Source organism: Triticum urartu, chromosome 5A (assembly GCF_056163025.1).
Source record: "Triticum urartu cultivar PI428250 chromosome 5A, HENAU_Tu73, whole genome shotgun sequence".
Classification (NCBI taxonomy): domain Eukaryota; kingdom Viridiplantae; phylum Streptophyta; class Magnoliopsida; order Poales; family Poaceae; genus Triticum; species Triticum urartu.
In genome coordinates, this window is record NC_141877.1 from 541,833,215 (window position 1) to 541,858,653 (window position 25,439).

Below are 25,439 nucleotides of genomic sequence, written 5' to 3' on the forward strand. Positions count from 1 at the left end.
CGCTCAGCTTCTGTGGATGAAGCAAACACTCAAGGACTATGGCATTCATCTAAAGCAAGTGCCACTCTACTGCGACAACAAAAGCGCCATCAAGATTGCCAACAACCCAGTTCAGCACTCGAAGACAAAGCACATTGAAATTCGTCATCACTTTCTCAGAGATTATGTTGTGAAGGAAGACATTGATATCATACACGTCAACACTGAAGAGCAATTGGCAGATATCTTCACCAAGCCCTTGGATGAGAAGAGATTTTGCAAGTTACAGTGTGAGCTAAATATCTTGGAATCCTCAAATGTTCTGTGATCAGGCACACATCCTAACACTTATGCATATTGATGACTTAGATGTGCAACACACGAAGTAAAGTATATCTTCAATCAATGAAGACATACATTCTAAGTGTGAATACATTAATGTGGAATTTGACTTCGGAGTGCCACGATAATTGTGCGCTGTGTCTGGGTCTAATACTTCCTATATGGTGGGTAACGCCACCACCAAAGGTTCTGTTCGAAGTGTTTCACTCATGGCGTTACATTTTCTATGTCTTCACATTTGGTTTGGCTTCAATCTCAACATGTCTTCATGATTATCTTCACTATGTTGAATATATATATATATACTAGTGTTCTGTCCTCTATAGCATTCACTTATAGCTATGTATTCTTGTTGAATCTTTTGAACTAAGTGAATGTGATCGGACCCTAACCTCTCTATGCTTTCTATCTCAAACTCTATCTCTCCAAATCATATGCATTCTATTGAAACTGTCGAATGTCTTCTCTGCGCCCTTGTCAGCAGAAGATACAGAGACAAACATTAAGTCTGTTTTCAATGCTCATTCCTTCACCTGAAACCCGGAGAAGTGGGAACGACCACCCGACAATCCAGGCGTGCGTGGGACGTGGAACAACCCCCGATATGCTGCATGATGGCCACGTGTTCCTTAGATGTGAATCACCAGGGGCACCTGTGTAATAACGCAGTGCCGCCCCTGTACCTATAAATACACGCCTCACGGCAGTCATTATCTCTTCTTCCACTCTCGCACGAACCCTAGCGCCACCGCTAGCCCTCGACGATGCCGGCGACGAAGCGCTTCGCTGCCGCAACCTCTCCGACGCCGTCTTCACGCTGACCGCGGACATCGTCTTCTCCGCCGTCGCCGTAGGTGTCCTCCGCCGCCAAGTTAGGGCACGGACGATCGAACTGCTCGGCCTCCTCTTCCACTCCGTCTAGCAGTTCTTCTTGTGGTAAATAAAACTTCCTTTGTATGGCCCCTTTGATCCTATAACTTTGTCACTTTCTACCACAAGCAGTTTCTATTCACACATGTTGGATCTCTTTCATACTGCATCTCATAACATGCCTAGTATATTCACTTATGCTTCACAAAGTAGTTAGATTCCTCACTTGTACTGATCTTTGGATTCGTACAAATCTGGAACCAACTCCTTATCTATGAGTGAATGCCTTCGCACGATAAGGTCAATGTCTTCTAAACTGATTTATCTTCAAAATCTTCTGAGAATGCATATGACCTCTTCCCCTTCCCTCGCACCTTAATGCTATCACAGGTACATGTCCATGGGAGAATCCCTTGGTTCTCATAGTCTGCATTCATTTGCAGAATTCTTACAGCATCATATAAATTCTCCCGAAGCCAGTTCCTGTTTGTCCAGCAAGCGAAAACCTTTGAAGCCTTTGAACGTATTGAAGCCTTTCAGTTTAAAATTCATGGCTTCAGAGAAATATGCAAGGAAGGGAGGCAGACAGCGTCGTGGCGGAACATCAAGAGATCTGCCTGATGACCTCTCAGAACTTTACAAGACAGATCCTGAAGAGGATTATAATCAGCGCAAGACCCGAATCCAGTGGATTCGAAGATATTGGGCAGAACAATGGTTCAAATACCGGTTTGTGACCCAAGAATATGCTGAGAAAAATGCCATCAAGCGACCGTGGGGAGACATCCTATACAAGAATCTTCAACCCAGGTCCAGAGAAGAAGCCATTGAACAAGGCTTCTATCCCTGCATGGTCCGTGGGCCACAGCCTGCAGATGCACACCCATCGTCACTACTATGGTGCCGTGACGACAATCTGTTCAAGCGCAACTTCCAGTTTGCCAAGAACTCAGCGAAGCAGAACAAGAAGTCTTTGGGATTAGACTTCAACCCTGGTCCCTCTGCTCCCCGTGTCGATGGAACTCGCGAAGCTGAACCCAATCTTCTTGGGCCCTTCTACAACCTTGAAGGTCTCATCACCCATATCATGGTTCAAGGGACTGCCGTGAATGAGCCTGCAGATGACGCTGACTCAGATGAAGCGCCTACAGCGCCGAAGCCAAAGAAAATGAAGCAGCCAAAAGCTTCCAAGCCTGCCTCTACACCAAAAATCTCACGGGCGAAGCCATTGGCCACTGCACCTCCTGAAGACAGTGTGCAGTCTGAAGATTTGTCACGCATATCCAAGCCCCAGAAGGTCAAGATGCCTCTGCCACACACCGGCCAAGAACTGACAGTTGTTGCCATTCTGCGAAACGATGCCATCGATCTGTCCAGTGATGAAGATCTTGCAGATGACGCTCTTGAGCAACTCATCAAGAGCAAAGAAGAAGCAGAAATCTTCAATGATCTGCCTCTCCTTGACGTGACAATCATACACAACTTCATTGATGAGTGGTTTGACACGCCCAACATCAGCTTCGAAGATCTGCAACTTCCCATTGGTCTCAGTGTCGCCTTCCATGGCGCCATTGCTTCAGAGCTAGCTCTAGCTCAGCGCATCGTCGAACTGAAGCAAAAGATTGACTATGAAAAAGCTCAGTTCAAGAAGCATATGGCCAAGCTCAGTGTGCAAGAGGTCAAGAACTTCAAGATCATGCTGCACAAGCTTAAAGAAGCCTTTCTCAAAAAGCGTGAAGAAGCTCAAGGTTCTCGAGAGCGCATGAAGAGCCTGGCTGACAAGTGTGCGCAAGGCTACAACGAGGCTGAGAAGCGCAAGGCCCTTGGGCGTCCGGGCATTGATCCCAGGATGGCTGCTAAGCAGAAGAAGAAGCCCACTGTGGCCGAACCCAATGCACCAAGGCAGGAAGCAGATCCCATTGTCTTCCCAACTAGCATGACTAGCTCGAAACCAAAGGCCAGGTCAACCGCTTCAGAATTGAAGAAAACGAGGACTGTTGAGGCTGAAGCCAGAAAGAGGAAACATCCTGAAGCCTCTGCTACTGCTCCCTCCAAGAAGAAAAGGAAGACCAAGAAGGAATGGGCTGCTCCCATAGAGCCCTTGATTGTTGAACCCATCTCCATGGTTCGCCCTAACGCTGAACCTCAAGAACGTCAACTGACTGTCCATGAGCCTGCTTTCACAGAGGCTCATGAAGCTGAAGACTTTCCAGCAGCTGATCCCATCGCTGCTGAAGACATTGGTCACCATGACCATGTTGAAGATGATGCAGTTCTTCCTCAGCTCGAGCACCAACAGGTATCATCGCCTGTGCTAACGCACAGCAAACTCATCAGCATTGGTCGTCCTCTGACGCCAATTGCTCAGGATGCATCATGGGCTGATCGCCCACAAGCACAAGAGGAAGAATACTTTGAGGCCCAGCCAACTCCAACTCCACAGGCGTCGCCAGCGTTACGCAGGCTTCGCAAAGGACCAAGGCCTCCAGTCTCTGAGTTTGAAGCTAAAGCTGCTGAAGACATTCTGGCTGCATCAGGCTCTGATCTTTTTGGCTTGAAGTTCTACGCTCCATGGATAATGCGGCTGATTAAACTCCACTCCGCTATCTCATATCAGCCATCTGCTCGCAATCATCGGATCTTTCTGCCTGATGTGGATATGTCTGTTGAAGCCATTTATCCTGAGCCTGCCAAGGAACCTCTAAGTCTTCAGAATGCGGAGCATCAAAGTTTTTCTCAGAACATTGAAGGAGTTGAAGCAGTCACTCATGTGTATCCTTTGGCTGGAACTACACGTGCACCACATCCTGCCCTTACTGAAGCCACCGATAGCACAATTGCCCAGCGACCCAAGAAGCGCACTCGTGTTCTCAATGACCGAGAGCTTCTGGCTCTTCATCAAAAACATGATAGGCATCATGACTGGCTGAAGCGCCAAATGCAAAGCCTCTTGGTGGACGTCAACCGCATTCGCAATCCTGCCACTAAGAATGCCTTTGTTGCCCATGAAACCTCTCGACGCACATGGAAAGGGCTGACGCTGATGTGCTCTGAAGATGATCTTCAAGAGGATGGCTTCTCTGAACGCTTCAAGTTTGACTCCACACCTCCTCGAAGGGCAGTGCTGCGACGAACTCCATCTCTTGAAGACTCTGAGTTCTCTTCCTCTGCTACAACTGTGAATGCCAGAGTGATCGAGGATGAAGACGATGCTACTTCACCGCCACCTCCTTCAGCACGCTTCGACACTGCCCCAAGTTCTTCCGCACCGCCGAACATCACCGACGACCCTGCTGCTTCACCTACTCTTCATGGGAACGAGTAGATGCTCAATGTCTTCAAACCTTTTTGGTCCTTACTGACAAAAGGGGAAGAAGCATATGAGTTTGATAGTCTTCAAGTCTTCAAGCGGGTCCATATGGGCGGGTGCTTTATATTTTGCGTCGTGTTTACAACTCTCGTTTTGATACATTTGGTTCTTTGAGTTGTAACACTTAAACTCGATGGTCGTCTGCTACTTATTTGCCACTTTGTGATGCGATGATAAATTCCGCATGTGCGACGATAAATTCCGCACTTAGATCATTTTGCAGACGTCCATTTTTCATTATGCATGTCATTATCTTCACATACCTTCACATGCATAGTGGATTGTCATCATAAGTTGAAGAGGATCTCCACAAGCACAACCTGCCATGTGCATTTGCATTCCAAAAGCAAATTACTTATATGCACATCTTCAGGGGGAGCCCTTGCAACTTATGAAGACAATTCCTTATCCTTTACAATTTCACATGTTATATTTCCCGTTGAAAACTTCAACTAGTTTGTCATCAATCACCAAAAAGGGGGAGATTGTAAGTGCATCTAGTGACACCCCTAATTGGTTTTGGAGTATTGACGACAAACCTAGTTGAGGGACTAATGTGTTTGTGAGAATTGCGGGATAACACAGGTAGAAGTCCCTCATTGATTCGGTTTTTCAACTAGAGATGACCCCTAAAAATGTATGAAGACATTGATGTCAAAGGTGGTATATGAAGATATTCACATTGAAGACTATGACAAGAGAAGACATCGCATGAAGCCTATGGAGCTCGAAGACTTAGATCTTTCGTAGTTCTTTTTCTTCTTTGTTGAGTCATAGGAACCACCGTACTGTTAAGTGGGGTCCAAGAGAACCGGTCAAAATGACTGAAGTGATGCTTAACCAAAACCTATGTCTTCGAGTGAAGACTATGAGAGCGAATCTTGTCCAGAGTCGGACAAGTCAGCTTTGCTTGTAGCCCAAGTAAAGTTGCCGTGTGAGTTTGAAATCTGACCGTTGGAACACGTGTCAGTTCCTTAGTGACCCAGGGTCAATTTGGACAAATCAGGCCGGGTTGCCTAGTGGCTATAAATAGCCCACCCCCCTACAACCATAAACGGTTGGCTGCTCAGAGTTAGAGTACGGCTTTTGTCGTTTGAGAGCAACCCACCTCGAAGCCTTTGAGAGAGAATTCCTTGCGATGATAAAGCCCTAACCACCCAGAGCCAAAGAGTATTAGGCATCACTTAAGTCTTCTTGTTTGTGTGATCTGAAGACTTATTACACTTGAGGACTGTGGATCCTCCAGCCGGTTAGGCGTCGCGTTCTGAGCATCCAAGAGACATTGTGGATCGCCGGTGAACGAAGTCTATGAAGGTTTGGGAGTCTACCTTGAAGACTTACCAGAGTGATTGGGCGAGGTCTGTGTGACCTTAGCTCAAGGGGAATACGGTGAGGACTAGGTGTCCTGAGCTGCGTGTTCAGGACTGGGTGTCCGGGACTGTGTGTCCTCAGGTTTAAATACCTAGCCGCCCTAACCAGACGTACAGTTGTCACAGCAACTGGAACTGGTCCAACAAATCATTGTCTTCAACGAGTCATTGGTTTCATCCTTCCCTTCCCTTTACTTATTGTTGGTCCTTGTGAAGTCATTGTATGATTGCACTATCTTTTGTCTTCACTGAGTGACTGCGTGTTCTGTTTGGCTTCACAATATCTTCCTACCTGATCCTTACTACATTGCTGCTATTAGTCATTATGCTTTCACTCCATTGAATACTTGACTATGGTTTGCCTAGTGTAGTCTACCTTCCGCTGCATGGTAATAGGTTTATTTCTATCGTTTGTCTTCGAAACTTCCACATTTTGAAGACTTTCATAAAAATCGCCTATTCACCCCCCCTCTAGTCGATATAACGCACTTTCAATTATGCAACAAATTTGAAACATGAGGTGTTATTTGATTGTCTTCCTTATGAGTGGCGGTCGGGGATGAGCGATGGTCTTTTCCTACCAATCTATCCCCCTAGGAGCATGCGCGTAGTACCGAGGTTTTTGATGACTTGTAGATTTTTGCAATAAGTATGTGAGTTCTTTATGACTAATGTTGAGTCCATGGATTATACGCACTCTCACCCTTCCATCTTTGCTAGCCTCTTCGGTACCGTGCATTGCCCTTTCTCACAATGAGAGTTGGTGCAAACTTCGCCGGTGCATCCAAACCCCATGATATGATACGCACTTTCACACATAAACCTCCTTATATCTTCCTCAAAACAGCCACCATACCTACCTATTATGGCATTTCCATAGCCATTCCGAGATATATTGCCATGCAACTTTCCATCATTCCGTTCATCATGACACATTCATCATTGTCATATTGCTTAGCATGATCATGTAGTTGACATAGTATTTGTGGCAAAGCCACCATTCATAATTCTTGCATACATGTCACTCATGAGTCATTGCATATCCCGGTACACCGCCGGAGGCATTTATATAGAGTCATCTTTGTTCTAGTATCGAGTTGTAATCATTGAGTTGTAAATAAATAGAAGTGTGATGATCATCATTTTCTAGAGCATTGTCCCAAGTGAGGAATAGAAAAAGAGAAAGGCCATAAAAAAGAGAAGGCCCAAAAAAAGAGAAAGCCCATAAAAAAAGAAAAGGCCCAAAGAAAAAAAAAGAATGAGAGAAAAAGAGAGAAGGGACAATGTTACTATCCTTTGCCACACTTGTGCTTCAAAGTAGCACCATGATCTTCATAGTAGAGAGTCTCTCATGTTATCACTTTCATATACTAGTGGGAATTTTTCATTATAGAACTTGGCTTGTATATTCCAACAATGGGCCTCCTCAAATGCCCTAGGTCTTCGTGAGCAAGCAAGTTGGATGCACACCCACTAGTTTCTTTTGTTAAGCTTTCATACATTTATAGCTCTAGTGCATCCGTTGCATGGCAATCCCTACTCCTTGCATTAACATCAATCGGTGGGCATCTCCATAGCCCATTGATTAACCTCGTTGATGTGAGACTTTCTCCTTTTTGTCTTCTCCACACAACCCCCCTCATTATATTATATTCCACCTTTAGTGCTATGTGCATGGCTCGCGCTCATATATTGCGTGAAAGTTTATAGGTTTGAGATTACTAAAGTATGAAACAATTGCTTGGCTTGTCATCGGGGTTGTGCATGATGATAGCATTCTTGTGTGACGAAAATAAACATGACTAAACCATATGATTTTGTAGGGATGAACTTTCTTTGGCCATGTTATTTTGAGAAGACATAATTGCTTAGTTAGTATGCTTGAAGTATTATCATTTTTATGTCAATATGAACTTTTGTCTTGAATCTTTCGGATCTGAATATTCATACCACAATTAAGAAGAATTACATTAAAATTATGCCAAGTAGCACTCCGCATCAAAAATTCTGTTTTCATCATTTACCTACTCGAGGACGAGTAGGAATTAAGCTTGGGGATGTTTGATACGTCTCCAACGTATCTATAATTTTTGATTGCTCCATGCTATATTATCTACTGTTCTGGACATTATTGGGCTTTATTATCCACTTTTATATTATTTTTGGGACTAACCTATTAACCGGAGGCCCAGCCCAGAATTGCTATTTTTTTTGCCTGTTTTAGGGTTTCGAGGAAAAGGAATATCAAACGGAGTCCAAACGGAATGAAACCATCGGGAACATGATTTTCTCACCGAATACAACTCAGGAGACTTGGAACCTATGTCAAGCCAATCAACAAGAGGCCACGAGGTAGGGGGCGCGCCTGCCCCCCAGGCACGCCCTCCACCCTCGTGGGCCACCTGTTGCTCCACCGACGTACTTCTTCCTCCTATATATACCCACGTACCCCCAAACGATCAGATACGGAGCCAAAACGCTAATTCCACCGCCGTAACTTTCTGTATCCACGAGATCCCATCTTGGGGCCTGTTCCGGAGCTCCGCTGGAGGGGGCATCGATCACGGAGGGCTTCTACATCAACACCATAGCCTCTCCGATGAAGTGTGAGTAGTTTACTTCAGACCTACGGGTCCATAGTTAGTAGCTAGATGGCTTCTTCTCTCTTTTTGGATCTCAATACAATGTTCTCCCCCTCTCTTGTGGAGATCTATTCGATGTAATCTTCTTTTTGTGGTGTGTTTGTTGAGACCGATGAATTATGGGTTTATGATCAAGTCTATCTATGAATAATATTTGAATCTTCTCTGAATTCTTTTATGTATGATTGGTTATCTTTGCAAGTCTCTTCGAATTATCAGTTTGGTTTGGCCTACTAGATTGATCTTTCTTGCAATGGTAGAAGTGCTTAGCATTGGGTTCAATCTTGCGGTGTCCTTTCCCGGTGACAGTAAGGGCAGCAAGGCACGTATTGTATTGTTGCCCTCGAGGATAACAAGATGGGGTTTTCTTCATATTGCATGAGTCTATCCTTCTACATCATGTCATCTTGCTTAAGGCGTTACTGAGTTTTTAACTTAATACTCTAGATGCATGCTGGATAGCGGTCGATGAGTGGAGTAATAGTAGTAGATGAAGGCAGGAGTCGGTCTACTTGTCTCGGATGTGATGCCTATATACATGATCATACCTAGATATTCTCATAACTATGCTCAATTCTGTCAATTGCTCAACAATAATTTGTTCACCCACCGTAGAATACTTGTGCTCTCGAGAGAAGCCACTAGTGAAACCTATGGCCCCCGGGTCTATCTTTATCATATTAATCTCCTACTACTTAGTTATTTACTTTGCCTTTATTTTACTTTGCATCTTTATCATAAAAATACCAAAAAAATTATCTTATCATATCTATGAGATCTCACTCTCGTAAGTGGCCCTATAGGGATTGACAACCCCTATTTGCGTTGGTTGCGAGGATTTATTTGTTTTGTGCAGGTACGAGGGACTCGCGCATAGCCTCCTATTGGATTGATACCTTGGTTCTCAAAAACTGAGGGAAATACTTACGCTACTTTGGTCAACCTTGTTAGTGGATTCCTTTTGATGAGCATGAGATGGATGAAGTTAGAAAGCACAACTCTTTGTACCCTCCTTTTACTTTTTGTTATTTAGATTAAATAAAGCAAAAATAGTATTTTTTTTGTCTGTTCTCTGAATTATCCTTGCAATAAAAATACCCCAGAAATAAAAGTTCTCCAAATGCCCTGAAAATTTTATTTGATTTTTTCTAGAATATTTAAGAATTATTGGCACTAAGAACACACCTGGGGGCCACTCCACCTGGCCACGAGGGTCCAGGGTGCGCCCACCCCCCTGGGGCACGCCCCCCTGCCTCATGGACCCCACATGGGCCCCCTCCACTTATTCTTGCAGCCACACACTTCGTCTTCCTCCAGAAAAAAAATCATCCACCAGCTAAAACCCGAGTTCTAGCTCATCTTGCTGCCATTTTCGATCTCCTTGCTCAAAGCTCCGTTCACAAAACTGCTTTGGGGGATTGTTCTTCGGTATGTGACTCCTCCAATGGTCCAATTAGTTTTTGTTCTAGTGCTTTATTTATTGCAAATTTTTGCTCTTTAGGTGACCCTGTTCTTGAGCTTGCATGTCAAATTTATGTGGTCAAAAGTAGTTTTAATGCATAATATGGCCTCTAAGCACTTGTAGGAGAAGTTGCTATCAATCTTGTTGAGTTTGATTCACTTTTATTTTGAGTCACTAAAATTTTTAGAAATTTTTCAGAGGAAGAAATATGTTTAGGAAAATGTACCAAGGTGGTTCCTCAAGGAAGCAAGGCCAAAGGCTCGTGATACGTGAGCCGGACAATGAACTACCAAGGGAACCTCAAGTGTGGCCTTGTGAATGGCCGTCAGAGGAGTACATGGTCCAGGCAAGCATCAAGGATGAATTTGACGCATATGTGCGTAACGCTGATCTTGAGAGCTTTGTGTCAGATAAGTGCCGGCAATACCTCTATCTAACTGATTCATTTGTGAGAAGGTTTAAATTTACATCCTCGTGCAATTCTCACACTGTTTTATTTGATCTTTATGATAAATCATATTCCATTCGACCTAGAAGATATTAATACTGCTTGTAAACTCCCGCACTAGGGCAATGTTAGTGAACCTCGCAAATCTGAATATAAAGACTTTCTTGCTAGTATTACTGTGGGGGAATCTAGGGAAATCACACAAGCCACCATAGGGAGCATTCATTTCCCTTCCATACATTATTTTGCTCTCTTCATTGGTAGATGCATTAACGGAAAAGATGAGGCTTGTCACATGTGTGTTCTAGATCTTAGTGTCCTCAAGAGTGCGGTATTAGGTGATAAACAATATAACTTGGGGGCTATTGTTGCACGTAGGTTGCATCACAACCGTATAAGTGGAGATTTGTTTGGTGGAATTTATGCAACTCGTGTAGCTAACTATCTTGATATACCCATACATGGAAATGATGTTGAGTTGCCTCCTGCTTATCTAGATTATAATGCTATGGTTCGCCACCAGTTTCTTGAGAGGAACGATCAGTTCCTCCAGTACCAACTAATTTTTGACAGACGGCGCACCGTCCATGTTGCTCTCCCTGTGATGTCTACTACACAACCTTCTTCTTGTAGACGTTGTTGGGCCTCAAAGTGCAGAGGTTTGTAGGACAGTAGCAAATTTCCCTCAAGTGGACGACCTAAGGTTTATAATTCCGTAGGAGGCGTAGGATGAAGATGGTCTCTTTCAAGCAACCCTGCAACCAAATAACAAAGAGTCTCTTGTGTCCCCAACACACCCAATACAATGGTAAATTGTATAGGTGCACTAGTTCGGCGAAGAGATGGTGATACAAGTGGTATATGGATAGTAGATAAAGGTTTTTGTAATCTGAATTTATGAAAACAGCAAGGTAAATAATGATAAAAGTGAGAGTAAACGGTATTGCAATGCTAGGAAATAAGGCCCAGGGTTCATACTTTCGCTATTGTAAGTCCTCTCAACAATAATAATATAATTGGATCACATAACTATCCCTCAACATTCAACAAAGAGTCACTCCAAAGTCACTAATAGCGGAGAACAAACGAAGAGATTATGGTAGGGTACGAAACCACCTCAAAGTTATTCTTTCCAATCAATCCGTTGGGCTATTCCTATAAGTGTCACAAACAGCCCTAGAGTTTGTACTAGAATAACACCTTAAGACACAAATCAACCAAAACCCTAATGTCACCTAGATACTCCAATGTCACCTCAAGTATTCGTGGGTATGATTATACGATATGCATCACACAATCTCAGATTCATCTGTTCAAACCAACACAAAGAACTTCAAAGAGTGCCCCAAAGTTCCTACCAGAGAATCACGACGAAAACGTGTGCCAACCCCTATGCATATGTTCATGGGCAGAACCCGCAAGTTGGTCACCAAAACATACATCAAGTGAATCACGTGATATCCCATTGTCACCACAGATACGCACGGTAAGACATACATCAAGTGTTCTCAAATCTTTAAAGACTCAATCCGATAAGATGACTTCAAAGGGGAAACTCAATCCATTACAAGAGAGTAGAGGGGGGAGAAAACATCATAAGATCCAACTATAATAGCAAAGCTCGCGATACATCAAGATCGTATCACCTCAAGAACACGAGAGAGAGAGAGAGATATCAAACACATAACTACTGATACATACCCTCAGCCCCGAGGGAGAACTACTCCCTCCTCATCATGGAGAGCACCGAGATGATGAAGATGGCCACCGGAGAGGGGTTGCCCCCTCCGGCAGGGTGCGAACGGGTCTAGATTGGCTTTCGGTGGCTACGGAGGCTTCTGGCGGCAGAACTCCCGATCTATTGTGCTCTCGGTAGTTTTAGGGTATGTGGGTATATATGGGTGAAAGAGATACGTCAGGGGAGCGACAAGGGGCCCACGAGGGTGGAGGGCGCGCCCTAGGGGGGTGGGCGCCCCCCCTCCCCCGCCTCGTGGCTCCCTCATTCCTTTCCTGACGTGCACTCCAAGTTTTTTCGGTAGCTTTCCTTCCAAAAATAACTTCTCCAGTTGGTTTCATTCTATTTCGTCTCCGTTTGATATTCTTTTTCTTCGAAACACCTTAATAGGCAAAAAACCAGCAATTCTGGGTTGGGCCTCCGGTTAATAGGTTATTCCCAAAAATAATATAAAAGTGGATAATAAAGCCCAATATTGTCCAAAACAGAAGATAATATAGCATGGAGCAATCAAAAATTATAGATACGTTGGAGACGTATCAAGCATCCCCAAGCTTAATTCCTGCTCGTCCTCGAGTAGGTAAATGATAAAAACATAATTTTTGATGTGGAGTGCTACTTGGCATAATTTCAATATAATTCTTCTTAATTGTGGCATGAATATTCAGATCTGAAAGATTCAAGATAAAATTTCATATTGACATAAAAATAATAATACTTCAAGCATACTAACTAAGCAATTATGTCTTCTCAAAATAACATGGCCAAAGAAAGTTCATCCCTACAAAATCATATAGTTTAGTCATGCTCCATTTTTGTCACACAAGAATGCTCTCATCATGCACAACCCCGATGACAAGCCAAGCAATTGTTTCATACTTGAGTAATCTCAAACTCATTAACCTTCACACAATACATGAGCGCGAGCCATGGATATAGCACTATGGGTGGAATAGGATATGATGAGGGGGTTATGTGGAGAAGACAAAAAGGAGAAAGTCTCACATCAACGAGGCTAATCAATGAGCAATGGGGATGCCCATCGATTGATGTTAATGCAAGGAGTAGGGATTGCCATGCAACGGATGCACTAGAGCTATAAATGTATGAAAGCTCAACAAAAGAAACTAGTGGGTGTGCATCCAACTTGCTTGCTCACAAAGACCTTGGGCACTTGAGGAGGCCCATTGTTGGAATATACAAGCCAATTTCTATAATGAAAAATTCCCACTAGTATATGAAAGTGACTAAACAAGAGACTCTCTATCATGAAGATTATGGTGCTACTTTGAAGCACAAGTGTGGCAAAGGATAGTAGCATTGTCCCTTCTATCTTTTTCTCTCATTTTTTATTTGGCCTTTCTTCTTTTTTATGGCCTTTCTCTTTTTTTGGGCCTTCTCTCTTTTTTTATTCCTCACTTGGGACAATGCTCTAGAAAATGATGATCATCACACTTCTATTTATTTACAACTCAATGATTACAACTCGATACTAGAACAAGATATGACTCTATATGAATGCCTCCAGCGGTGTACCGGGATTGCGATGATGCATGAGTGACATGTATGAAAGAATTATGAACGGTGGCCTTGCCACAAATACTATGTCAACTACATGATCATGCTAAGCAATATGACAATGATGAATGTGTCATGATAAACGGAATGGTGGAAAGTTGCATGGCAATATATCTCGGAATGGCTATGGAAATGCCATAATAGGTAGGTATGGTGGATGTTTTAAGGAAGATATAGGAGGTTTATGTGTGATAGAGTGTATCATATCCCGCGGTTTGGATGCACCGGCGAAGTTTGCACCAACTCTCAATGTGAGAAAGGGCAATGCACGGTACCGAAGAGGCTAGCAATGATGGAAGGGTAAGAGTGCGTATAATCCATGGACTCAACATTAGTCATAAAGAACTCACATACTTATTGCAAAAATCTACAAGTCATCAAAAACCTCGGCACTACGCGCATGCTCCTAGGGGGATAGAATTGTAGGAAAAGACCATCGCTCGTCCCCGACCGCCACTCATAAGGAGGACAATCAAATGACACCTCATGTTTCAAATTTGTTACACAACGTTTACCATATGTGCATGCTACGGGACTTGCAAACTTCAACACAAGTATTCCTCAAATTCACAACTACTCAACTAGCACGATGATACGTCTCCAACGTATCTATAATTTTTGATTGCTCCATGCTATATTATCTACTGTGTTGGACATTATTGGGCTTTATTATCCACTTTTATATTATTTTTGGGACTAACCTATTAACCGGAGGCCCAGCCCAGAATTGCTGTTTTTTGCCTATTTTAGGGTTTCGAAGAAAAGGAATATCAAACGGAGTCCAAACGGAATGAAACCTTCGGAAACATGATTTTCTCACCGAATACAACTCAGGAGACTTGGACCCTACGTCAAGCCAATCAACATGAGGTCACGAGGTAGGGGGGCGCGCCTGCCCCCCAGGCACGCCCTCCACCCTCGTGGACCCCCTGTTGCTCCACCGACATACTTCTTCCTCCTATATATACCCACGTAACCCCAAACGATCAGATACGGAGCCAAAACCCTAATTACACCGCCGTAACTTTCTGTATCCACGAGATCCCATCTTGGGGCCTATTCCGGAGCTCCGCCGGAGGGGGCATCGATCACGGAGGGCTTCTACATCAACACCATAGCCTCTCCGAGGAAGTGTGAGTAGTTTACTTCAGACCTACGGGTCCATAGTTAGTAGCTAGATGACTTCTTCTCTCTTTTTGGATCTCAATACAATGTTTTCCCCCTCTCTTGTGGATATCTATTCGATGTAATCTTCTTTTTGCGGTGTGTTTGTTGAGACCGATGAATTGTGGGTTTATGATCAAGTCTATCTATGAATAATATTTGAATCTTCTCTGAATTCTTTTATGTATGATTGGTTATCTTTGCAAGTCTCTTTGAATTATCAGTTTGGTTTGGCCTACTAGATTGATCTTTCTTGCAATGGGAGAAGTGCTTAGCTTTGGGTTCAGTCTTGCGGTGTCCTTTCCCGGTGACAGTAAGGGCAGCAAGGCACGTATTGTATTGTTGCCATCAAGGATAACAAGATGGGGTTTTCTTCATATTGCATGAGTCTATCCCTCTACATCATGTCATCTTGCTTAAGGCGTTACTCTGTTTTTAACTTAATACTCTAGATGCATGCTGGATAGCGGTCGATGAGTGGAGTAATAGTAGTAGATGAAGGCAGGAGTCGGTCTACTTGTCTCGGACGTGATGCCCATGTACATGATCAAACCTAGATTTTCTCATAACTATGCTCAATTTTGTCAATTGCTCAACAGTAATTTGTTCACCCACCGTAGAATACTTATGCTCTCGAGAGAAGCCACTAGTGAAACCTATGGCCCCCGGGTCTATCTTTATCATATTAATCTCCTACTACTTAGTTATTTACTTTGCCTTTATTTTACTTTGCATCTTTATCATAAAAATACCAAAAATATTATCTTATCATATCTATGAGATCTCACTCTCGTAAGTGGCCCTATAGGGATTGACAACCCCTATTTGTGTTGGTTGCGAGGGATTTATTTGTTTTGTGCCCGTACGTGGGACTCGCGTGTAGCCTCCTACTGGATTGATCCTTGGTTCTCAAAAACTGAGGGAAATACTTAAGCTACTTTGCTGCATCATCCCTTCCTCTTCGGGGAAAACCAAAGCAGTGCTAAAAGAGGTAGTACACGACTTTAATATTATTACCTCCATATCTGAAAACAATCATCAAGCATCAAACTTCTCTTAGTATTCAACACACTCATAAGAAAGTTTAACTAATCTTGAATACCTAGCATATTAAGATTTTAAGCAAATTACCATGCTATTAAGACTCTCAAAATAAAACTACCACCATGAGAGTTCATCTATTTCTTCAAAATAAAACTACCACCATGCTCTAAAAGATATAAGTGAAGTACTAGAGCAAACAACAAACTACTTCGAAAGATATAAGTGAAGATCAATGAGTAGTTGAATAATTATGCAACTATATGAAGACTCTCTAACATTTAATAATTTCAGATCTTGGTATTTTATTCAAACAGCAAGCAAAGCAAAAGAAAATGACATTCTTAGAATAGCAAACATTATGTGAAGAAGCAAAAACTTAGGATCAACCGATACTAACCGATAGTTGTTGAAGAAGAAAGGTGGGATGCAAACCGGGGCATCCCCAAGCTTAGATGCTTGAGACTTCTTGAAATATTACCTTGGGGTGCCTTGGGCATCCCCAAGCTTGAGCTTTTGTGTCTCCTTAATTCCTCTCATATCACGGTCTCGCTAAATATCAAAAGCTTCATCCACACAAAACTCAATAAGGACTCGTGAGATAGGTTAGTATAAACCATTGCAAAAACCTTATCATACTCTATTGTAGCAAATAACTAAAATTATTATTCAACAATGCATACTAAATGCCTCTGTATATTTAATAGTCATATCCTCAAATAGAATTATTAAAGAAGCAAACATATGCAAACAATGCAAACATAACAACAATCTACCTAAACAGGACAGTCTGTAAAGAATGCAGCAACATCCATACTTCCCTAGCTCCAAAAATTATGAAAAAAAATTCCCACTGTAGTAAATTTATCAGAGCTTAATATGCAAAAGGTTTCAACATTTTATCACTTTCTTACTTTTCTAGGGAATTATTGCAACAGCAGTAAACTTTCTGTTTTCAAAAAGCAACATGTGGACTTCTAAAATAGGCATAGTAAAGGCTATCAATGCCACTTTTATTGAAATAAAAGATGAAAACATTGTTATAAATAACAGCAAGCAAATCCTAACAAAATAAATTGACGCTCCAAGCAAAACACATATCATGTGGTGAATAAAAATATAGCTTCAAGTAAAGTTACCGATGAACGAAGACGAAAGAGGGGATGCCTTCCGGGGCATCCCCAAGCTTAGGATTTTGGTTGTCCTTAAATATTACCTTGGGGTGCCTTAGGCATCCCCAAGTTTAGGCTCTTGCCACTCCTTATTCCATAGTCCATCGAATCTTTACCCAAAATTTGAAAACTTCACAATACAAAACTTAACAGAAAACTCGTAAGCTCCGTTAGTATAAGAAAGCAAATCACCATCATAAGGTACTGTAATGAACTCATTCTAAATTCATATTGGTGTAATATCTACTGTATTCCAACTTATCTATGGTTCATACCCTCCGATACTACTCATAGATTCATCAAAATAAGCAAACAACACATAGAAAACAGAATCTGTCAAAAATAGAACAATCTGTAGTAATCTGTAGGTTTCGACCACTTCTGGAACTCATAAAATTCTCAAATAAATTTTTGTACGTGAGTAATTTGTCTATTATCATCTTCAAAAAGAATTAACTCAATAGCACTCTCCAATAAAAACTGGCAGCAATTCTCGTGAGCGCTAAGGTTTCTGTTTTTTACAGCATGATCATAAAGACTTCACCCAAGTCTTCCCAAAGATTCTACTTGGCACAGACACTAATTAAAAGCATAAAACCACATCTAAACAAAGGCTAGATGAATTATTTATTACTAAACAGTAACAAAAAGCAAGGAAAAAAATAAAATTGGGTTGCCTCCCAACAAGCGCTATCGTTTAACGCCCTTAGCTAGGCATGACGATTTCAATGATGCTCACATAAATGATAAGAATTGAAACATAAAGAGAGCATCATAAAGAATATGATTAGCACATTTAAGCCTAACCCACTTCCTATGCATAGGGATTTTGTGAGAAAACAATTTATGGGAACAAGAATCAACTTGCATAGGAAAGGAAAACATGCATAACTTCAAAACTTTAAGCACATAGAGAGGAAACTTGATATTATTGCAATTCCTACAAGCATATATTCCTCCCTCATAATAATTTTCAGTAGCATCATGAATGAATTCAACAATATAACTAGCACCTAAAGCATTCTTTTCATGATCTACAAGCATAGAAATTTTATTACTCTTCACATAAGCAAAATTCTTCTCATTCAGAATAGTGGGAGTATCATAAGAAACTCGAATACTATAAATTGTTTCCACATTAAAAGAGTAATGTTTAGAAAAAGGATAATCATAATCATGACAAGTTTTATAAATATAATCATCACTACTTTTTATAGCATATGTATCATCACAATAATTATCATAAGTAAGAGGCATGCTATCATCATTATAAATTTGCATATCAAAACTTGGGAGACTAAAAATAGCATCTTCATTAAGCGTAGCATCCCCAAGCTTGGGACAAACGTTAATTGCAGCAAATATATTCTCAAAAACATCATCTTCATCAAACATAGCATCCCCAAGCTTGGGCCTTTTCATATCATAAGCATAATCACTCTCATCATTAATAGTATGGATAGCGCCAATAGTATAGCAATTATCATATTCGTCCAAGCAAGTGCCAAAAAGATTTTCAAGATCACAAGAAGTATCATTATCTTCCACAATTATATTTTCATGAGGCACAATAATGATAGGAGAAGCACTATTTAGGGGAGATATCTTTTTACCTCTCTTTCTTTTTCTTTTCTTCTTCTTCACCACATAATATGTGGGTTCAATCCTCTTTTTGGAGCTCTTTATTGAGAAATAAGGGATCGAGTCACTCCCACGCCTCCTCAGAGCTCAGTGGATTCTGGCCGTCAGATTCGTTTTCCTGATGCGATTCTAGCTGTCGGATCAAGCCTCTGGACGATCTGGGCCGCCGGATCAAAAAACGGCGCTGTAGCAATGAATAGTTACTGCCTCCACGCGCTGCCGCTTACTTCGCCTGTTCGACCTGGACTCGCTGACCTGTGGGGCCGCTCGCGGGTGGGCCGCGTTTGTCAGTGACCGTGGCTGCGGGTGTGGCCTGTTCGTCCCGCCGCGCGCACCGGCGGGTAAATATCCCGCGCCACCGCACGTAATATCTTGCCTCCGCCGAGGTTAGTTTGGTCTTTTCGCGTCCAGGCCTCGTGCGTGGCCGTCGCTGGTTGGCCCGTCGGTGGATGAGGTGAGGACAGCGACCTCTTCGTCCTCCCATTCGCCCCCTCCCCCCAGCCCCTCTCTCTCCCTCGCTCGATCTCCTCTCCAGCCGCCCGCACACCCCCTGCCATCGCGCCGCCGACGTCGTTGCCGCTCGCATCTCAGGGCGCGTCGTCGGCTCCCGAGCCCTCCTGCTCCGACCCCGCAGAGGGCGCGTCCATGGTCGGAGCGGAGGAGGAGATCCAGGCGGAGCGCGCCATCTCCATCGCCGCGGCCCCCGGCCTTCGTCGAGCTGCTCGTCATCTTCCTCAGCCTCATCGTAAACGCCGCCGTCGGCTTCTGGCAGGAGACCAACGCTGAGAAGGCGCTCGAGGCGCTGCGCCAGATCCAGTCCGACCGCGCTGCCGTGCGGCGCGACGGCGAGTGGGCGCCTGCCCTCCCCGTCGGCGAGCTCTTCCCCGGGGACGTCGTGCAGCTCCGCATCTGGGACAAGGTGCCCAACGATATGCGCGTCCTCAGGCTCATCTCCTCCATGCTCCGCGTCGAGCAGGGGTCGCTCACGGGTGAGAAACTCTGTCAACAAGGCTGCGCATGCCGTGCCGGTCGAGGATGCTGACATCCAGGCCAAGGAGTGCATCGTGTTCGCGGGCACCACCGTCGTCAATGGCAGCGCCGTCTGCCTCGTCGTGCGCACCGGGATGGCCACCGAGATCAGCAAGATCCACTCTGGTGTCGTCCGCAGAATAGGTGGTCTCTCTCTCTCTCTCTCATTACCTTGCCTTGCAGGTGGCCATCGTTGCGGAGCTGGATGAGATCTCTGGGCAGCCCGCCACATAGCTTGCAGCCCTGGACCCTGGTTCTTGCCACTGATGTGGCACCTCCTGGTTCAGCATGAATGTATTGCATGATAGGTGTTTGATAAATTGTCAGGGTGGGCTCATGAACAGAGTGGCCGATCAGTTTACCTTATTAAGAAGGGGATTTAGCTTTCCAGTATGTTTTTCTTTTTCTTCTTCCATATTTTGTTTTTTCTTCCTTTTTCTTCACTCAATTGACACTATTTTGTTTGTGTGCTGCCTAATTTGCTTTCCAGGTACAGATATTGGTGTGGTTTGGCCTTGCCTTCCCGCAGATAGTGGTTCGATTGGCTGTCGCAGGAGGACGTTCGGCGAGGCACTCACCAAGATCATCGGCCTCATATGCATCCTCGTGTGGCTCATCAATGCCAAGTACTTTTTGACCTTCGAGCTCGACGAATGGGTGCCCAGGAACATACGCTTTTCGTTTGAGAAGTGCACATACTACTTTGAGATCGCCGTGGCGCTTGCCGTCGCCGCCATACCCGAGGGATTGCCTGCCGTGATCACCGCCTGCCTCGCCCTCGGAACCAGGAAGATGGCCGCCAAGAATGCGCTCGTGAGAAAGCTGCCCAGTGCGGAGACTCCGGGCTGCACCACCGTGATCTGCTCTGACAAGACTGGGACACTGACCACCAACCAGATGTCAGTCTCAAAGCTCGCTGCGATCGGTGATGCCCCAGGGAAAGTTAGGAGCTTCAAGGTGGACGGCACGTCGCATGATTCCCATGATGGCAAAATTTACTACTGGCCTGTAGGGAGGATGGATGCAAATCTTGAGATGATTGCGAAGGTTGCCGCTGTGTGCAATGATGCCAGTGTCTCACATTATTCAAACCAGTATGTTTCCACCGGAATGCCGACCGAGGCTGCTTTAAAGGTGAGGATTGATACAGTTCATGCTATTCTCAGTTTTCTTGAATTTCACAGTGTTAATTTGAGAATATGGTGGTGCTTACTTGGTCCGCAACTGAACAATTTAGGATACAGTTATCACTAGAGTTTTGGTTGTGTCAGTCCAAATTCAGATAGTACTGATGTTGGAAGACATTCCATTCTTAGGCTTCCATGATGATTAATTTGTTGGTTGGTTTCTTGTGGGTCTTGGTTGAGAAAATGGGAGTACCTGAAGGAAAGAACGGTCTGTCGGTGGATCCGTCCGAGACATTAGGTAAGCATCAATGCATGCTTTTGAGCTTAGCATAACATAACTTACTATTTTGATATTTTCTAATATGTGCTGCTGAGTTAAGCTACAGCTGTATACTGTTTGTTTCAGTATAACATAACTTACTTTCTGCTTGATTGTTTGTTTCAGTTTGGAGGTGAGACGTTGAGGCCATTTATGCTGTTGGAGGCTGTTGGGTACTGTTGGTGCCGTTTGGTTCATTCATAAGGTAAGCCACACCCTTTGGTTGTACTTTGTGATAAACTGTTCTGACTACGCATGAATGCTTGTTCCTTTATTTGTTCACTCTATTTGTGTGATGGAGTATCAGGGGCCTGCTGTTTTCATATGAGATGCACGTAAACTGAAGATTTTCTTTTTTACTTCAGAACTAAAGCGATTATTTTACCTAGCCCAAAAGAGAAATTTCTTTGTACATATTGTTTTGTTTACATGTATATGAGATACACGTTTGTGGCTAATACCTGAAACATATGAACTGAGAGTCGTTCTTTTCTTCCTGGACATGTTGATATCTATCTCCTTTGGTATGTCATATCCTTTTATTTCATTTAACAAAATTCTTTGCTACCAGTGAAATATCCTAAACAATCTTGAAAACGTAGTACAATATTTTTTTTTTTTGTGTTAGTTGCCGTGAGGCCTGCGAGGAATGTGCTTCAGAAACCACGCCATTACCATATATTACACTAATGCCATATTTAATCATTGACATAACTTTGGAGGTTTTAGTTCTGTTAAAAAGATCATGCCATGTGACTGGAAAGTATATATGTTCAGATTATAAATCATATGCAATTTAATATTTTTATTGGACATGGTGATTGGCAATAGATAAATGATATTAGCCTTGCATTGAGGATTATTTCCTTTTTTGTGGTTGGCATGAATGTCATTTTCTTACAACTACCCCTTTCTTCCTGTAATATCATTCCAGATTGTACATTAATAAGGAGATTTATATGAACATTGTGCCGCCTAACGCATCCATGCTTTAATTTTGTACTCAATAGTTTAAGCAGTTGCCCTTTGAGGTATAATTTTTCTAAACATTGTGCAGCCTAACACATCTATGTTGTTCTATTCGGATATGTTGGTGCAGTGTGTGTACGTTATGGGCATGCGGTTTCTGTCGTTTGCTGCTGTTGTATAGTCATAAGTAGGAGAGCTGAGTTTAGCTGTATTTCGTGCAATGAGCTGTCTACTCCTGCCAATGGCAACTTTATGGGCCGGCAACGGCAAGGTGTTAGTGATCTGCTATTCTACGTAACACCAATGGTGGTTTTTTTGGTCTGTATGGCATCGAGGTTGTTTCTATTCAGGTGTGTTGGTGCAGTGGGCATGCCGTTCCTGTCGTTTTGCAAACATTTCTGGTACTATCGAATCTGCTATTCAGCCAATAGCATTAATGTAGCTTGGCAAGGGAAAAAATGTTGATTTGCAAAATTTCTGCTATTAATGATTTGCTATTCTATGAAACCCTAATGCCTATTTTTCTGCTCTGTCCATGGCATTGATGTTTCTATTCGGATGTGTCGTTGTCTACGCCATGGGCACGCAGTTCAGGTCGTTTGCCCTGCCCTGTATCCATGTAGGAGAGTCAAGTTTAGTAATGAAATTATCAGTTTTCCTGCCAATGGTTTATGGCCTGGGAAGGAAAACTTTATCATTTTGTGAATTTATTTGTTGTCTTGCTTCCGAGGCTCTTAGCATATTTTTTGGCATTGCTTATGTGTATCAAGTATCATCATGCACAAAGTTGAATAATTTTAGAAATTTCTAATTTCCTGGTCGGTGCTTTTTCTGCATATTTCAGTGTTAGTGCTCAGAAAGTGAGGCTCACCTGCATGCGCTTCCGCCAGTTCTATGAGGCAAAAAGCAAAGAAGGGTCGGTACTCAATACCTTATTATATATGCTGCACAATAATTATTCTCCACTCTCTGTTGTTCAATTTTTTTATGTAAACCTGCCAGCTTATTTTGTCTTGTATGGCACTATATTAGCTCATGCCAATAAATATAATTAAGAACGGACCTGCCTGTTCACTTCATCTGCAATCACGTGATTGGTAGAACTTGGTTCATTATCTGAATACGCCTCCTGTAACTTGTTGTTTCTAGACTTCTGCTTATAGCACGACTGAATTCTTAAATAGCTTGATTTTTTATTTCCCAAACAAAGGTTTACAATCTCTGAACCATTTCAGTTCAGTTCGCTTAATCTCTCCAGAATTTGATGGTTTGGTATGTTCGCATTATTTTAGATGCCTCATGGCATTGGCTCTTGGTAGGAGTGACCGAGTGAGCTCTGTGATGTGCGCAACAAGTTCCAGACCATTATGCAGGTAGCTCCTTATGTGCCTATCTACGGCTGTGGAGTCTAGCGGCTGTTCTCTGGTTGCCTATCTAAGATTAATCTGCTCTAAAATATATTTAAGTGTACTGGCGTACTACAACTTCTGTTAGTTCAGCAATCTACTAAGATGATCCGTGTGCAAGGATATTTAGATTGTAGTTGGTAACAAATTATGCAAATTTGATGATCTATCTATTTGTTTCACTTTAGAGTTATTTGAATTTACTAGCCCATAATGTTCACTGCATTGCAAAATTAACTTTTACACGGAAAACTATTTGCAAAGTTAACTTCTGACGATTTTGCATGTTCCAGGTTATGGAGATCCCTGTCAGAAACCTTCTATTCCTGTTTTTCTTTTTAAGGGGTATTGAAATAGCTACATATATGAGCGAACCAATCATCGTTAGCCAGATAGTTATCTTCTGTTGTTTCATCTTATAATGAAATTTCATTGTCTAAGGAAAAATCATTTCCCTTCCAGTTATGTATGTGCTCAGTCTAATTAAGCGTTTTTAAGTAGCTTTCTCTTTCAGTCAGTTATTATTTCTACATTTCTATAATATTTTGTCGTATATGTCATCTGTGATTTATCTTTGTTCTTATATGACCGACTTGCAAAAGAAATAATAGGTAAACCAAAAAATAGCCTTAGTAGATATCAAAGATAAGTTAAAGTGAAAGTGCGTATTTTTGTTCGATATTCTTGCACCAATTCGCTGATCTTTTTTTCATCGTGGTTCTGTTTTGCAGTTTGAAATAAGGAATTGGAACTGCAACACCCTGTAATACTTGACAAACTACAGGAAGAAACATCAAGAACTTGCTCCCCATGAAACAACTCCACAATATCATTGTCACATGCTATTTTATTTGCAATGAGCATATAGATCCTCGCGATTGACCCATATGAAGTAACTTTAGCAAAGCTTGCTCTCTACCCTATTAAAGAATTGCTGTCTTTTTTGTAACATGAGTTACCCATTTTTTATTGGCCAGCATACCACTTTTGAGACATTAAGTGATAATGATAGTGGTTGATAAGTTGTATTGAGTTTTGCCTTACCTTCCACCCTAAAACGTGTTATCAGCCAATGTGCAAGTGTATATATTGCAATGTAATGCTCATTGTGGTATATGTATATACATGCAATGGCAGACTCATTGTGGTTGTTATAGTCATGTATTACCGTTTGGGCGGCTGGATATGACGGGTCAGGTTAGGTGCGGTAAGCCGCACTTCCTGTTGAGTGGCTGCGCTTTTGTTTTCGAACTTCCTGTTGAGTGGTCTTATGAACTTCCTGTCGAGTGGCTGCATTGTTATAGTTTTATGCTGATATTGAACATCACTATGTCCTGCTCCTATCACAATTGAATGTTTCTTCTTCATTGTATTATTATCGTATATGCTAAACCAGGATTATTACTGACTTAGGAACAAAAGCGTTGCTACCGCTACCCTCGTGCCAATTACTACTGACTTAGCAACCAAAGCGTTGCTACCGGTACCCTCGCGCCAAGGCGCGATACCGATCTAGTTAATGAGATTGGTTGAATAGGAGGCTCCTCCTCGTTACCTGATTCATCATAAGAAATAATAGAAGGATATTGGGAAGTCTCTTCCCTTTCATTAGTATTCTTTTCATCCTCTATTTGTTTTCTTTTCTTTATGTAGTTGGTAATATAAGGATTTTCAATATAATTCACCGCACAATACATATAAATTTTCTCTAGATCAAATCTAAGAAGTTTATAACGGGCAAATTCCGGAAGATAATTAGTTATACGTTTCATTTC

At 42.5% G+C, this 25,439-nt stretch overlaps 1 protein-coding gene across 1 annotated transcript in view; it reads left to right on the plus strand.

Moving 5' to 3' along the window:
* Nucleotides 1-24,700, plus strand: part of LOC125532754 (calcium-transporting ATPase 1, endoplasmic reticulum-type-like) — an 89,147-nt gene extending 64,447 nt beyond the window's left edge. The window contains exons 3-9 of the mRNA XM_087524425.1: nucleotides 19,587-19,987; nucleotides 20,334-20,977; nucleotides 21,160-21,268; nucleotides 21,416-21,494; nucleotides 23,103-23,174; nucleotides 23,551-23,631; nucleotides 24,396-24,700. Coding sequence (XP_087380551.1) covers nucleotides 19,587-19,987; nucleotides 20,334-20,977; nucleotides 21,160-21,268; nucleotides 21,416-21,426 — 1,165 coding nt within the window. The 3' untranslated portion in view covers nucleotides 21,427-21,494; nucleotides 23,103-23,174; nucleotides 23,551-23,631; nucleotides 24,396-24,700. The remainder of the gene's footprint in view (nucleotides 1-19,586; nucleotides 19,988-20,333; nucleotides 20,978-21,159; nucleotides 21,269-21,415; nucleotides 21,495-23,102; nucleotides 23,175-23,550; nucleotides 23,632-24,395) is intronic.
* The last annotated feature ends 739 nt before the right edge of the window (nucleotides 24,701-25,439 follow it).